The 16,819-nt window shown below is 31.4% G+C and overlaps 1 protein-coding gene and 1 pseudogene across 7 annotated transcripts in view; one reads left to right on the top strand and one right to left on the bottom strand.

Annotated features, from left to right (window-relative positions):
- Positions 1 to 206: 206 nt before the first annotated feature.
- The window catches only part of CAPS2 (calcyphosine 2), a 38,084-nt gene continuing 21,471 nt past the window's right edge, over positions 207 to 16,819 (bottom strand). For 6 of the 7 annotated variants that reach the window (XM_025041096.1, XM_015598435.2, XM_025041095.1 and 3 more), the window contains 6 exons: positions 13,034 to 13,152; positions 12,017 to 12,093; positions 10,304 to 10,458; positions 6,870 to 6,989; positions 5,180 to 5,276; positions 207 to 1,337 (listed from right to left, as the gene is read on the bottom strand). In XM_025041096.1, the coding sequence (XP_024896864.1) occupies positions 1,162 to 1,337; positions 5,180 to 5,276; positions 6,870 to 6,989; positions 10,304 to 10,458; positions 12,017 to 12,093; positions 13,034 to 13,152 (744 nt within the window). In that variant the 3' untranslated portion in view covers positions 207 to 1,161. The remainder of the gene's footprint in view (positions 1,338 to 5,179; positions 5,277 to 6,869; positions 6,990 to 10,303; positions 10,459 to 12,016; positions 12,094 to 13,033; positions 13,153 to 16,819) is intronic. The other variant, XM_025041098.1, reaches the window with a different exon arrangement.
- On the top strand, positions 14,848 to 14,966 carry LOC112472368 (annotated as a pseudogene).

The following is a 16,819-nucleotide window of genomic DNA, read 5'->3' on the forward strand; positions in this document are numbered from 1 at the left end:
TGTTTCAGTTGTTTAATATAACTGCCCCCAATAAAAAGATGTTTAGAATAACTTAGATTCATCTTAGAATACAAAATATTTTTTTACATTTTGGTTAAGAATTACTAAATTATCCACTTTTCCATATATGTGATAATGCACTTTTAGAGATCTTTATTTAAAAATCTAAGAAAACATTCCAAAACCTATCTAGAAGAAAGTGTTTCAGTTGTTTAGTATAACCGCCCCCAATAAAAAGATGTTTAGAATAACTTACATTCATCTTAGAATACAAAATATTTTTTTACATTTTGGTTAAGAATTACTAAATTATCCACTTTTCCATATATGTGATAATGCACTTTTAGAGATCTTTATTTAAAAATCTAAGAAAACATTCCCCCTCCCATTTTGTATTGTTTTTAGCTAAGTAATAATTCTGCGCAAGTTATAAAGATTGCAGTTAAAAATATAACAAAAGAACATATAGAACTGGTCACTAGAATACCTGCATTGTGCTCTACTGAACAAACAGCAGCACATAATGCAGAAGAAAAGAATTCACAAGACATCAATATTTAAGCAAGGATTTTAGGGGTAAGCCCCCATTGTTCAAAACATTTGTTACAGAAAACATCTATAATCATACTGCATGGAAAATTTCTCTTGTATAACCTTTTATTCCTTTAACATTTGCATATCTTTGAAACAAATCAAACTATTTCAATCTCATAAGCTTTGGGCCCAATTCCAATTCATCAAATCAAGAATGGTGGCTATTTTATTTTGAAAAATAGATAAAGAAATAAACAGTGGACAATGGTTATTATATAGATGATCTCATATAGTTTGATACAGATATTACTTTCCTATGAAGGCTAATAAAAAAAAAGAAAACCTCTGAAATACATTCAAGATAAGTACTACATCAAAAAGACAGGTCTTGTCAAACTTATAGACAGGTGAGCACTCATACCTGTGCCTGAACATACACATATGTTCATCTATCTTTCCAGATATTTCTCTTTCTAAATACAATCTTTTGAGAAAATAAATAAATAAATAAAAAATAAAGAAGGCCCTAAAAAATATATTCTAGTGTTTGATCGTTGATCGTACTTTACATTGAATTCATCTCTCCTTTAAAATGTTTAGTGCTAATGACATACTCATTTAAAAAAACTAAATCCCCCATGGAGTACGTAAGATATTAACAAAATCTTCATCTTCTACTATTTCTATACTTAGACCTTCATAGTAATCTTCGAATTCACCATATGACACTCCATCAGACTTGCTGCAGTCACCTTTTAATGTTTCTAGAAAAGACGATTTGATTTCTTCCTCTGTGGTATGGCCTGTAAAATAGTACTGACTGTGTAACAATCTCTTTAAAAGTACAGGAAAATGACTGATGACGGTAAAGAAATACCTAATCACCTTATAAAATCTTTTCAACAATTTGAAATCTTATGTCAAACTACCCTCCAATTTACTTAAACATTTTCTTGTATGAACTTGAATTTAACGCACTGTTGAGGCATCTTTTAAGCTTCTGATGGGGGTACATCCTATATGGATAGGCAACATAATAATTACTACTATAGCTATTCTTTTATTTCTTAATGTTTTAGAGGACTTGGCTGCATTCCCATTAGAAATAAGAAAAGAAGAAAATAAGTAAATAATTTCAAAGATATATAGCCTGTTAACACAGTAATGCAATGTGTGAAAACCATCTCTACATTCAGGCATTAGTTATTTTATGAATCAGTTACTCATAACTGAAGCTAAAAAATATTACTGCAGACAAGATTCAGAAGCCTGTGAAAATCTTTGCTGGAAGAACTTACGCTTAATTAAATCATTCTATTTTAATCTTTGACATTAAGTAGGCTGTTTCCACTGGGTTATATTAAATATGACAGACTTTATCTTATAGGAAGATCTTGAGAATCATATATGTAAAAAAAATTGTAATTCTTTAGATTGTTATTTAAAGAGAGAAGATAAAATATCTGATCCTTTTTAAAATGCATTTGAATTTTTAATTCAGAAAGAGAACAATAAGCTATTTAAATAAAGAGCTTCGATCATATTATGGTCAGTTAGAGAAGAGTGATTTCAGCTTAAATCCCATTTTCTTAGTATGCTTTCACTGACCACCCCAAATGTAAGTACTCCATCATAGAACTCATCCCACTAATTTACCACCCTCTTCGCCCCTCACCCTCTATGCTGATCGATTCCCAGGATCCTAGAATAGAACAGGAAAAAAGATGTTCATTAATTTTTTTATAAGGAAAGAGAAGTTAAAGATGAAAGGAAGCTACAGATAATATTCAAAGAAAATAATATTCAAAGAAAATAAACAGAGGTTCACGTATGAAGGTAGTAAAAGCGTCAGAAAAATCGATGTGACTATAAATTGCTTTAAAGTCATATTGCATTTTAAAATAACAAACTTAAATGGGAATACCATCTTCATTGTTTGTCTAACAGGGTGGGCAAAATTAGGGTAAGAGTTGGATATTTTACAAACACCAGAGGTTTTCTAACAGACTTAGATAATAATTCATTGTAAAGTGCCTTTCAAACTAAAAGAATAAAATCTGCTTAGAATAGCAAAATGTTTGCTGTTGTTTAAAACATATGCGAGAAATAGAGAACAAGTGATTATTTAAAAAAAAGACAGGTCGAATAAACAAAGACTAAACAATTACTATACAGAGATGGTAATATAAAACAATAAAGTGAATTTGTGATTGAATGTTAGTCAAGAATAAAAATCAAGATCTAATCTATATACAAATATATATCTGTTGGCAGAAGAGGTTTCCCCCTCTGTTTACCAGCCATACTTTTGAACAGATAAGTTTTAACACTATTTTTTCTAATAAAAACATTTTTTATTTAAATTTGTTTCAAATCTTCAAGAATTTGATACCTCTTTCGTCTCCCCTACTCAGGAAATACCTACCTTCTATCATTTGTAACTAACCTCTCTTTTGCTCCTCTTAGAGAAAAGAAAGTATTTTAATAAACAACATTAGACTTCTAATACTATTACACAGAAAAACATTTGATAAATCCAATTTGTATTAAAACTGAAAATACTTTTTAAAATAAATTATTTAAACAAAGTAAAAAGAAAATATTTTCTGCAGTTAAATGAAATTATGTGTGATATAAAAGTCTTAATTTGAAATGAGCATTTGAATAAATTATAAGTTGTAATGATAGATAACAAAATAAGGTTTTTGTTTTTCTTCTTTAAAAAACAGCAACAGGTTTTCCTCTTAAAACTCTTTACCTTGCTAGCTTATCTTTCATAATGTGAATGCAGACATGGTATGTAATTTCTTAAACTAACAAAAGCTTATCCAACAACAAAAACAAAACTCTCACTAACAATTCGATGACACATAAAAAACTAAAGCTATTTAAGCAACTTAATTAAGATTATTAGAGAGGAGGAGACAAAGAGAAAAAAATACAGCATGTGGAAATCATCTAATTTTAAAATAAGTAAACTATCTTTTTCTTACATTTCATATGATTAATTAAAGGAAAAAAAGCAGAGAATGACATGAGTTTTTTTTAAAAAGATATACTAAATATAACTAAATAATACTAAGAATTCTCTTATGGTAACTGTAGTTCCATTGATAAATAAATTAAACTACTTTGGCCTGAAATAGATTATTAAAAATTGGGAAGCCAGTGATGATTAGCTTTAATCTTCATACAAATTCTGTTTTTTTTTCAATTCACAATTAAAAGTAATAAATAAGCCATTTACAAAGGTTAATAACAATAATAAACCAAAGTAATTACAGTTCATCTTCTTTTAATATTGATAAAGAAAAATTCTAAAATCGTATTCTATAGCATTTAAAATAATATAATAATCAAAATTATTAATTAGAAACTCATAACTGCAGCTAGAAAATATTACTGCAAACAGGATTCAGAGGCTTGTGAAAATCTTTGCTGGAAGAACTTATGCTCTATTAAATCAAAAATTTATTGAATATGAATTATAAATGATCAATAAGTATACAAAAATGTTTAACTTCTCTAATAATGAGGAAAATGCAAACAAAAAACTTTTTAGCTTATAGGATTGGCAAAAATCTGAAGTGAAATGAATTCTCCACCTAATGACAGTATAATCTGGTATAGCTATCTTACAAAGTAATTTGAAATATCAGTTAAAACTTAAAATGTAGATATTCTAGGTCTTGCTATTACCCCACGGGAACAGCAGAAAATGAGCCTGACAAATAAGCATACTTGTTGCTTCATTGGTTGCACATCAATAATTAGAAATTAAAAGCCTTCCAATAGGAGATTGGCTAAATAAATTATAGTACATTGGTTTTTAAAATGAATAATATGCAGCAGATAAAAATAATATGGCTGAATGTGGATTAACATAAAAAAAGCTTCAAAACATATTATTGAGTGTGAAAAGCAAACTACACAGGAATATTTAGTGAACCTTTCATAAAAAAAATCTTCAAAAAGTATTAGATATTTATAGTACATATACAGCTATGAAAATCCATAGAGTAAAAATCAAAAAATATATATAAAATAATAATTGTTAGCTCTATAGAGGGAAATGTATTGAAAACAGGAGAGTTACTATGGCCAAATGGCTTCCTTATAATAAGAATTTATTTGTAAATCAAATATATAAAAATTAAAGTCAGAAGAAATATCATAGGTAATAAATCTCTAGAATTACTTTGAGATAATTTCTATATCCTCAAATTTTCATACATATGCATGTTCATTATATGTGCAGTTCCATCCCTAAAGCAAGACATTGCCTCCTTCTGCCTTAAATCTTCACGTTTATAAGCACATTCAGTAAAACTCAGAGAACTTGCACATGTAATTATCTGTTCTCTATATCTATTCTGTCTTAATTCAAATTCCTCATTATCTTCTCAACATAAAAGTTCAATCATGATTATTATAAACATCAAAGGAAAAAAATAAGCATAAACAATAATAGACCTAAGAATTTTTAAAAGAAGAAGGTTGACTAGCTCTCACTTTTCTGGTTTAAAAATTATTTATTTCTCCCTTAATGTCCTCAGGTCCACTACAAATTATATTTTATTTGAAGACATTATTTTTATTAACTAATATTTTAGAAATCTAACACATTTTGACTCATACTAATTACCTGAAATTACTTGAGGATGCTTCTTTGCACAATAACATTTTCTTATGTCTATAATAGGCACGCTGCCGGTTTTGTTGAAATCCAGTTTCATAAAAGCCTAAATAAAGAGCAATGCTGTTTTCTATGAAATCGTTAGACATGAGAACCTAATTTTCTATTCTGCAGTAGCTTATTTACAGGTTCTAAATGAGACAGTTTAAAAATACTAAACTGGTATATGAAAGGAGCATCATCAATAAAAGAAAGATACTGGAGCAAGATATTAGGTGTCAACCAATGGTTGTTTGCACCAATTCAACTCTAAAAGGAATCCCCAATTTGGGATGTGGTGAAGAAGGAGACTTTACCCAGTGCAAACAGCTCTACTGTATACAGCACAGCTGTGAAAACAGCATGGCTATGGAACAGCTCAACAGTGGTACAGCTCAGTTATGAAACAGCATGGCTGTGGACAAGCACAGCTGTGAGGTGGCCCTTGGGTGAGCTGACCCTTGGGTGAGGCATCTCTTAGGCAAGGCACTGTTCCAGTCTATTTTGCTCTGGTCTGGCAAGATGTCTTCAGTCTTTCAGCTCCAGCCAGGGGAAAAGACTCTTCAGTCTTTGGTGGGAAAGGAAAGTGTGTTCCCTGAGACAGAGGGGAACTGACTCATATAGAGAGAAGCTCTAGAATTTACTTGAAACTGATAAATGGCCAAGACAAATTGAATTGCTAGCCTCTAGAATTCTGAGAAAATAAATTTATGTTGTTCAAGCCACCCAGTCTGTGGTACTTGTTATGGCAGCCTTAGCAAACGAATATGGTACTTGATAACTCTAGTTTTGTCTTCTATTCCCAGTACCGAGATTTATGAAAGAGACAACCCTCCAGTTTTTACTTCTGATACTCAAACCTATCACCAAGATATGTAAAGTACAAACAAATGCAAATTTATAAAGCTATGAGAATTTGTTTGGATTAAGGTTTTTATTGTGTCTTTTGGCCAATAGAGATTTCGATATTTTCTATTTGAGATTTATACTTGATGTTACTGTTTATATTACTCTATACACAATAACTTTGTTTCAGTATTAGATACATTTTATATTAGATACATAAACAAAAAAAGAAAACTACATTGCTCAAAAGTATGCTCTAAAAATTGCTACCAGAACTGGAGTAATATGTTGTTTCCTATAAAAATAAGGGCTCCTGTTTTTAATTCCAATTTAACATGATCATTTGAAACTTCATTTTAACATTTAGCATGCATACTATAAAAAACCAGAGAACAATTTTAGTCATCCTAAGATAACACGTATTGAGTCTTGACACTGGGAAAGACACAACACTAAGAATTTTACATGTGTTATCTCATTCATTCTTTATACTAATGCTATGAGATAAGGAATTGAGTATCGGAGATATTTAAAAGCACATAGCTAGTATTTTATGAAACTAGTCATCTGTGAACCAAAATCTGACTTCAGACTTTATTTTCATTTTATAATATTTTCCTAAAACATACACATAAATTCTTTAGCTTTATCCTGGGAGAGTTGTATGTGTATTTATTTGTGTTTTACTAAAATCAAAATACATTACAAGTAAAGGGACTTAAAACATTTTCAATGGTAAGTCATTAAAGTTTTAAAATAATGAACCTAATAACCTATTAAATATAACTATTTGAAGATTACTTAATAAAGTTACCTTTCGCACAAATGATTTCCTGTATTCATTCATTTCACCAAAAATGGCACGTTTGAATTCTCCATAATCAACCTTGCCATTGCCATTGTCATTCAGAATTAGCCATGAAGACTCAAAATCCTAGAAATAATCACACAGAGACCACTCTTACACCCTTAAGTCGTATATGGCAACATAATAGTATTTTGTTACATCTTTTGCAGTCTAAGACAAGGTAGAAGACTTAAGAAATTCCAAAAAGTTATCCAATCAAAGGCACTCAGAAAGCTATTTAAAGCAGCAGTCCCCAGACTTTTTGGCACCACCAGAAACTAGTGCTCCTATGAGAATCCAATGCCTGATAATCTGAGGTGGAGCTGAGGTGGTGATGCTAGCTGTGGGGAGCAGCTGCAAATACAGATGAACCTTTGCTTGCTTGCCCACTGCTCACCTCCTGCCGTGAGGCCTGATTCCTAACAGACCACAGACTGTCCACAGTCCAGGGGTTGGGGACCCCTGAAAAGGAACTCTGTGGTGGACAGTTCTGTAAAGTTAATAACCATGTAGGAGTGATAAGAAGTCACAAATTATCTTTTTAAATTTAATTCTTTGCTATACAAAAATAAAAATATCATTTGCTTCGATTTGAACATTTAATTATTTTTACATATTATATCTGTGACAATTAAAAAGTCACCTCAGGTTCTGGAATGTCTCCAATAGCATTAGGAGCACTAATCATATTTCTGCTAGTCTTTAAAGTATGACACATATTTGAAAAACTAATGTTATTCCATAATTTACACTAGAAGATGTTGTTCTGAGTATATCTCTTATGCCAGTTTACTCATTTTACCATTGCCACTTACTGCTTTGATAAATGCACTATTTAAAAGAATGTTCTATTCACAGAGTTCCTAACCAAAAAAAATTACAGCATGAGGTAAATATGTTTTCAATGTTTCAGTCACATTGTTAGCTTTAAATGGGAATGTAAATAAAACATCCAACGAGGTGATTAACAGATAACAGATACTCGAAAAAATATTCTCTCCTACCTCTCCTTAATTTTTCAAATAAAACTTTAGTAAGAAACACTAAATCTTAAGATGTCCTGTCTCCCCACAATTCTCAACAACCCACACATTTTTGTCCTCATGATACAAACTTTAAATGTCTGTAAAATGATCTTTTAAGCATGAAAATAAGCTTGACCTTTAAAATCATAAGTAAAATTGAAAGAAAACATGAATATGCTCACCCAACTCATGGAATACTAGAAATGAAAGCTAACACTTGAGGCTTAAAATAAATAAATTTCAAGAATTGAATAACTTACCAAAAGTGGCCATAAATTTATATACCTCGTCCTTTCTAATATATGGTACAGAATAGAAAAAATGATAGTTCAATTGAAAAACAAATTGAGGTAAATTCAATGATAGTATCTCTATAGAAATCAAGCTATTTAGGGTACATATCTTGTTGTTTTTTGTTTTTTGTTTTTTAATTTCATACTAGGGAGAAGAACTATACCTTCCAAGAAACTAGTTCCATAATTAGACTCAGGTTAGTGATACTTGTATTCTAATTTTATAGTGCCTTAATTTTGCTTATCATTGCATGGACAGTCTCCTGTAATACCAGAGGGAGAAAAAACAGGGAATACTATTTAAAATATATGAGAAAAAGGGGAAATTTACTCATATTTTTATAATACATGTTCTCCCCAGGCTAGACACCTTATATAATTTTTTTGGTTTTTATTCCTGAATCTAATGGTAAAAATTTAGCAAAACAACCAAAAAGGGAAGTATCATGATGATGCAGAAAGAGTATCAGGCTGGCTCAGATTATCTGGGTTCTAGTTTTATCTCAGTTATTAATTACTTGTGTGATGGTGGACAAAGATACAAGGCTTTCTAACGTTCTATCGCTGTTTCTTTTTGTTTTGTTTTGTTTTGTTTTGTTTTGTTTTATGAATAGAAGAAGTCAAGTTAGATAATCCACAGTGTGTGTCACCAGGTGGGTCAGAAGGTTAAATGTTGCAAAAAATACAAGAACGGTATGTCATAACAATAATATATAATATCATATTTGTATAGATTTTATAGTCGATAAAACATATTCTCATGTAATTTTCTCATTTGAGCTTCAAAGCAACTCTGACTATTGGTACTCTCTCTAAATTGCCCAAGCAAAACCTGTCAATTCAAAAACTGAAAAGACCTATTCAAGATCACACAATTCTAGTAGTAAGGCTAGGACTTGAACCTGTATCTCCTAAATTCAATTTCTAGTATTCCTCCCACAAAATACTCTATATCTTGTGATGAGACTGTTCAAAATAAAAGAGAACAGTGCAAGAGGATTTTTTATCTGAAACTCTTGAAGTAAATGTGTTTCAAATTCATATACTTTTAGAATAAAATCCAATTTCTTAGTATGGCATGCAAGGCTTTAGCGTAATAGACCCTTCCAGGCTTATTTCTCTCCATCAATCTCTTTTCCTTCCTTCTATTTATCTGTCCACTTAAACTAATGCATTGTGTATTTATTCAGCACTTGCTGTATGCCAGGTTCTATTCGAGGTGTTAGGAAAGGAACAGAAAGCCAGAAATATGCTTTTTCCTGCCCTGATGGGGCTTACATTCTACTTGCAGGCAAAGTCAGACAATACTTACAAAGTGGAATGAAGAAAATAAAGTGGATAATGGTAGAAAGAAGACCAGGGAGCAGATGAAGTGCTCCTTTAGACAAAGGTGTCTGGGCAGTACTCTCAATAAGTGTGGACTGAATGATGAGAAAATCCAACATGAAAAGGTCTAGTGGTAGATTACTCACAGCAGAGGGAACAGTATGTGTGAAGGTTCTGGGGGTTGGGAACGAGGGGATGAACCATCTGCAACTCCTGGTCAGGCCACACTCCTTCTCTCCTCCATGTCTTCACACGTGCTTCTCCTTTTCCTGAAATACTCATTGTCTGAGCCACACTTCTCCTCCTCTCTTGTCTGCTTAATTTTGCACCCTTCAAAATTCAGCTCAGATATTTCCTCCTCCAGAAATTCTTCTATGATCTTCCCTCTCTTTCTCCATAACCTAGCTTAGAATTTATCCCATGTGTTCTGTAAACATTCTCTATTTAACATATATCATAATTGTTTTGCAATTATATCTTTCTATCCTTTGATTATGAATATCTTAGAGTACAGAGTATAACTTCTTAGAGCTTAGAAGAATGGCTGATTATTATATTATTAATGTATACATGATGGAGGAATAAAAATGTTGAAATTTTAAAAATCAAGAGGACTTGTTACCTGATGGCTTAACACTAATAATAGGGCATAAAGAAGAAGAAGGAGACAAATGAATTACTAAAATTTCAGTAGAGAAGTGAATATCATCTAAGAATAATATATAATTCATTGCAGTGAAGTATCTGTGGTACATACCTTTTCAGACACTTCTAAGTGAAATAGTTGTAAAGCATGCTCAAAATCAGCTTTATCTAAAAGTCCGTTTCCTTCCTTGTCTAATTGTTGAAAGTATTTTGCCAATCCAGTCAAAATACGGACACCTCTTTTATGTAGCTGTTCTTTTAGCTTATCTGTTTAAGAAGAAGAGAGGTATAAACTAACAGCTCTTATTCAAAACTGTATCAAATTGTATTTGCCTCTTGTAAGAAAATTAAAGCTGATGTAACTGATATAAGAAATGTCTACCAAATCACGTATAATGCAAAAAACTTTGGAAAATAAAATGCTTTTAATAAAGAGGGTTATATATAAAACTACATGTAAATATACCAGAACTATAGCACCACTGTGTGGTGAAAGTGTTATAGTTTAGATATAAAAAAAATAATGTTCAATTTATCAGCATGAAAATAACCTAAATGTTACAAATAAAACATTATTTTTCTAGGCATCCTCTTAATCCAACAGTCCTACCTCTTTAATATCTTTCCTCTTTCTTTATTGTTACCGACTGAATTACAAAATTGATGCCAGGCAAGTCACTCAATAATTCTCAGTTCAAAATTTCTAAAATAGTTTGCAATCTTCAAATTATAACTTATATATTAAATAGCATTAAGGCTTTGGAGTGCTGTCCTATACTTATACATTTAAAGTAACCCTTTTTTCCAGGAATTTGTAAGAGGTTATAGTCTCAGGACCTTGGCATTCTCTTTGTGGGTCAGCGATTTCACTTAATGCAGTTGTGTCATCTTAAGAATATATAGGGAATTTACTAAAGTAGCTACTAAATACAACACATTGGAGATGTAAATGTCACTAGATACAATAGTGACAAATATTGTATTGACCATGATAGAATAAAAGATTTACTAACAATGACATCAAGAGTATTTGAGAGTTCAAATACCAATTCAGAACATCTTTCAAATGTTTTTAGCTTTCTTACTCCCTGATCATCTTTAAATGACAAATCAGGATTTATCAAAATTCATAAATTATAGGTTGATTTTCTGTGATTACTTATTTATGCCTTTCTAGACTATGAAATTAAACAAAGGAATTGATTATTTGAGCCAAGTATCCTGTAGTGGTTATATGACTGGACTCTAGAAACAAAATCTGTAACACATTTTAGTATACAAAGCCTATACACGTTTCATTTATTACCTACAAGAACTCTGGAAAGTTAATAAAACAGATTATTTTCTTCATTTGAGCAATGAAAGTGGTGCAATAGATTTACACACAGTCATATGTCTACTGAGTAACAGTCCAAACGTGACTCTGGCTCCCAGTCTAATATCTTTTATTTTACACTAGGGCTGCCACAAATCTCTTTAACATATTATCTAATGCGTAAGACAAGTATTATATTACAAAATCAGCTACATTTTATTCAGTTCATGAATAAAATCCATCTTATCTAGTTTTTTCTAAAATTTTTAAATCCATAGTTCTTATAATACTAGTTAATCAGTTAGATGGGATCATTAAAGTGGGAGAAATCCTAGAAATGTTGTTAAACATGTATATACGTATGTGTGTATATATATATATTTTAGTCTTAAAAATATATCTCGTGAATATATTAAAACTAACAGACATCTGGAAAATACAGCTTTACTACTCACAAAGAAAATGGTTAAAAATTAAAAATACTTGAGAATATAGTAAAATAATACATACCTTGAATGGCCTTGAAGGCCAGCCTATCATTGGCTTCCTGACTGTTTATATCATCCTCATGTTCCAGAGAATCAGTTCTGCAATGGACATGTTCACAGTGATAAAAATATATTCTGTTTTGTAACCCTGAATATGGAAACTCAAAGCTCTTGCCTGCTCTTGACTCAATGAAACTCTCATCAAATTTGGAATAGTGCCTAGAGATTAAGCAAGTCCTGCTTTTGGCTGCTGATTTAATTACCAAGAGGATTAAATATGCTAAGTCAATGGCTGAAATTCTTAAAAACTTCCAAGAACTATTTTTAACATTATATTCATTTTTGTAGCTACTTCAGTGTTTTTTTAAATAATTAAAACTATTAAATTTAAAAGCAGTTTTACCTTGTAAAGTATAAAATGTAAAAGTTATTTTTAAAAGCCAAAAAAAATTGAGCAATACAGTAAATAGCAAAGTAAAACAAACTTCCTATAGCCAATTTATGGGTATAGTCTCTTATGCACATATAGTACACCAATTATTGTCACTTTGAATTATATTTACCACCAAGAAACACTCAGCAACAATAATAGCATATAGCAGCATATATAGAATTACAATAACTCAAATTCATTATGTATATTATCATTCAATGAACACTATTAACATGTAGGACCCAAGACATTTTTTAATGCTAAAAAAAACACCACTAAAACTGTGGGAGAAATTATTAATGTTGTACTGTATCCCATCTTTTAAATTTTATTGCTTCAGTAGCATTTTATAAAATAAAAGTGCTATAGTAAAGGCAAATTAATAAAATATCTTTAACGTAAAGTGAGACATTTTTTTCTTTACTTGATTGTAACTATTCCCACACATGGAGTGCAAGATAGCACATAAAAGACAAATATAGCTATGCTTTGTTTAAAAAAATATAAATCTAAAGTCGAAATACTTTGGGATAGAATCTCATTTTAAGATATTAAATAATAGTGTTTTCACTTACCTTCAAATTGACAAACGCATGTTTGACTTACCTGAGAGAATCCAAAGCTATCTGATCAATATTTGTGATGCGAAGTATAAGTAATGTATTTTCTTTTATGTTTTCTGAGAGTCTGGGATGATCAGAACTCAAAAATGTCAAGTTTGCCCCCTAAAAAATTAACAGATGAATTAAAATTTAGGAAACCAATAAGAAGTAAAATACAACTAATACTAATTTTAAATATTCAATTTTGATTATGTGACATGGTATACTTTTTTATAAAAAAGCATATTTAGAAACCATTTAGAAACCACACAGACTTCAGCTAATAATGTGGGAAAATAAAGGAAGTAATCTCCCAATCAATCTCTGAATTAGAACAATCTTCTGTTTAACAATCCCTGCGAAAAAATAATAATAAAAACTCCATTTGAGGTACTTGTTGATAGGAATGTAGTTATTACCATTCTTTATTCCTGTTTCTGATATATGTTTTTCTTCTTAAAGAACTCCCTATCAACAAGTACCTCAAATGGAAAACAATTAAATGCTCCAACCAAAAGATAGAGTGGCTGAATGGATAAGAAAACAAGAACGCTACATATGCTGCCTACAAGAGACTCACTTCAGATTAAAAGACACACGCAGACCAAAAAGAAGGGGATGGAAAAAGATATTGCTTTGATAGACCTAGAAAGTATTGCGCTGAATGAAATGGGTCGGACAAAGACAAATATCACATGATTTCACATTCACGTGGAATGTAAAGAACAAATAAACAACAATAACAACAAAAGCAGAAATAAACTCATAGATACAGAGAATATTTTGAGGGCGACTAGATGGGAGAGGGGTGGAGGGGATAGCAAAAAAAAAGGCAAAGGGATTAAGAGGTTCAAATGAATAGTTGCAGAATAGACATGGAGATATAGAGTGTAGCAAGGGAAAGATGGTTAATAATATTGTAATAAATATGTAAGGGGGAAGAGGGGTACTAGATTTAGTGGGGTGATTGCTTTGCCAGTTATGTGAATCTCTGATCGCTATGCTATATAACTGAAACTGGTATATTATTGCATGCCAACTATAATTGAAAAAAACTCATTGAATTGTATAATGTAAATACAAGCAACTAATTGTTTCTTATATTTCAATAAAGCTGGGAAAAAAATAACTCCAATTTTTTATAAGGATCATAGGAAGAAAGAATAAGTTATTCAAATCAAAATTATGATATTCCCAACAGAGACTCATGGACATGTATTATAGACTAGTGGTTACCAGAGGGTAGGTGGTGGGGGCAGAGGGAGGTGAACTATAAGAGGTGAACACACAGTGTAAATATATATATGCCTTACTGTTAAAGTGTACAGATGAAACTTATTGGATTTCGTTAACCAATGTCACCCTAAAAAATAAATAAAATTTTAAAAAAATATGACATTCCTAAATACAGAAATAGAGTTATTGATCCACATAAAGATGTACTATAAAATGATGAACTGTGATAGATCAATCACACTTTTTCATCTGGTCTCTTGATAACAAACATCACATAAGTGTAAACCATAATTTTAAACTAATTAGAGCCTACGAGCTTGAGTGAAAATATTCCTCTCAGAAATTCTAAATCTACACTTAAAAGATTTTTATTATTTTGATTTCTGAGTTACTCAAATAAATATGGTCTTATAAATAAAGACAAATAGAAATTTAAAATAAGAAGTTTAATTTTCTCTGTTGAAAATAGTAACAGGTTTCTTTCCTCCTCTTTTTCCTGGAGCATTTACATTTGAAAACTTGTAGCTATAAATATTTTCCCCTTTCTCTAAAATGTATATAAATTCTTTTAAAATTATATTTGTCTTCGGCCATGCTACCCTGAACAAGCCCGATCCCGTCTGATCTCGGAAGCTAAGCAGGGTCAGGCCTGATTAGTACTTGGATGGGAGATCATCTAGGAAGACCAGGTTCTATAGGTGTAAAAAATAAAAAAATAATAATAATAAGGGATTGTAAACTGACAAGGTCCTTGCAATCTGTGAGGTCAACCAAAGGTTGCCTCGCCTAAAAATGAAAAAACTATATATAATATTAAGCAATTGAAGAAACTCTGTGATATGTGTAGCAGGGTTATACATATAAACTTATACATGTAAGCAAATGTGTGTATATGTACATGTGTTCATAAGGGTACATCAGTGAGGTATGTGTCAGTACATCCAAAGCTATATATGCATGTATGAATGAACATATGTGGGTGCACTTTATGCATGTGTGTATGGGAACATGTATGTGCATGTTTATTTGAGTATTATATTAATAGCTGGCACTAAAATATTTTTAGGGAGTGTTTAGGAAAAGACCTTGATGGGGCATATAGAAAAAATAAGCTTCACTATAACATTTGGAAAGCAGAACCAATGCACCCCCCAAAAAAGAAGGATAAGGTAGAATATTTTTGCGTAAAGAAAAGGAAGATTGTGGGGAGAAGAAAAAGGTGGAAGGATATGAAAAGTGAAGAGGTGGGCCTTTACTATGGGAAATATCAAGAGATATATTTTCAACAATAAGAATGTCTAATTAATAATTGTAATTTGTTTACACTGCTGTGATAACCTCCCTCCATTATCTATTTCAAAATGTCTGCCACACACAAAAAGCATCATATACATGGTTTGTATACAGCTTTCACTCCTTCTCTCCCTTCTTCCCTCTCAGCCTCCTTTCTTTCCCTCCTTTCATTTTTTCATGGAAGTCATAAAAGGGAGTAGAGTTCTATACCTGCTTCAAGTGAGTTGGAACAGGAATAGAGAGAATAAGTTATAGACTATACTAAATTACTGGAGACAGCGTTCAGAGCTAGTGGTAACTTTAATCGTGGAATAAGCATTAAACAGCCTTCTACAGTTTATGAAATGGAGTCAGAGCTGATTTTCTCTAGCTCTCAAGAGGCAGACTTGAGTGACATGTGTACAGTTTATTTAATCCAAGTTTAAGATGTAAAGTTTTTCTTCACCCCCAATTCCTCATGCTACATCTCATTGATTCTACCTCCTATCAACATTTTAATTTTATTTTTCTAATTAGCTTCACACCCATAGCCACATCCTCTTGCCTAATTCAGGTTGTTATAACCTCCTTCCTAGATTTATAGCATTCAATCCACTCATTGAAATATCATTTCAATGACTCCTTAATACATTTTATATAACTCTTTAACAGAGGCTGCTCTTAATAAGCTCTCATTCTTGACAACGCCCACCTTGAACGCTGTACTCCAGACAGACTTCCCCTACCCTCTCCTATCTTCTTATCTCAGCCTAACCAACACCTTCTCTAGGTCAAGGTTAGATGGCACTTCCTTCAGGAAGCGTCTTTAAAAACACTAAACTAAATTATTACTCTTCCTATCTGACTGTTCTTCCTATTAGAATATGACTCCACAAAAGGAAGGAATGGGTCTAACTTATTCACTGCTCTCCCTCCACCGCTCAGTCTATGAATGTATACTGGTTACATGAATGATCACTGTGGATAGTGCTGCATTTTAATCATCAAATAACATGTGAAAATAATGAAGAAAACATAGGCAGTAAACTCTCTGATATTACTAACAAGAATTTCTTTTCAGATATAGCTCCTTGGGCAAGGAAAACAAAAAAATAAATAAACAAATGGGACTACATCAAATTGAAAAGTTTTTGTACAGCAAAGGAAACCATCAACAAAACAAAAAGATGACTGACTATTTGGGAGAAGATATTCCCTAATGATACATCTGATAAGGGGTTAATATCCAAAATATATAAAGAACTCATACAACTCAACAACA

The sequence above is a fragment of the Pteropus alecto genome, unplaced genomic scaffold (genome assembly GCF_000325575.1).
Source record: "Pteropus alecto unplaced genomic scaffold, ASM32557v1 scaffold76, whole genome shotgun sequence".
Taxonomy (NCBI): domain Eukaryota; kingdom Metazoa; phylum Chordata; class Mammalia; order Chiroptera; family Pteropodidae; genus Pteropus; species Pteropus alecto.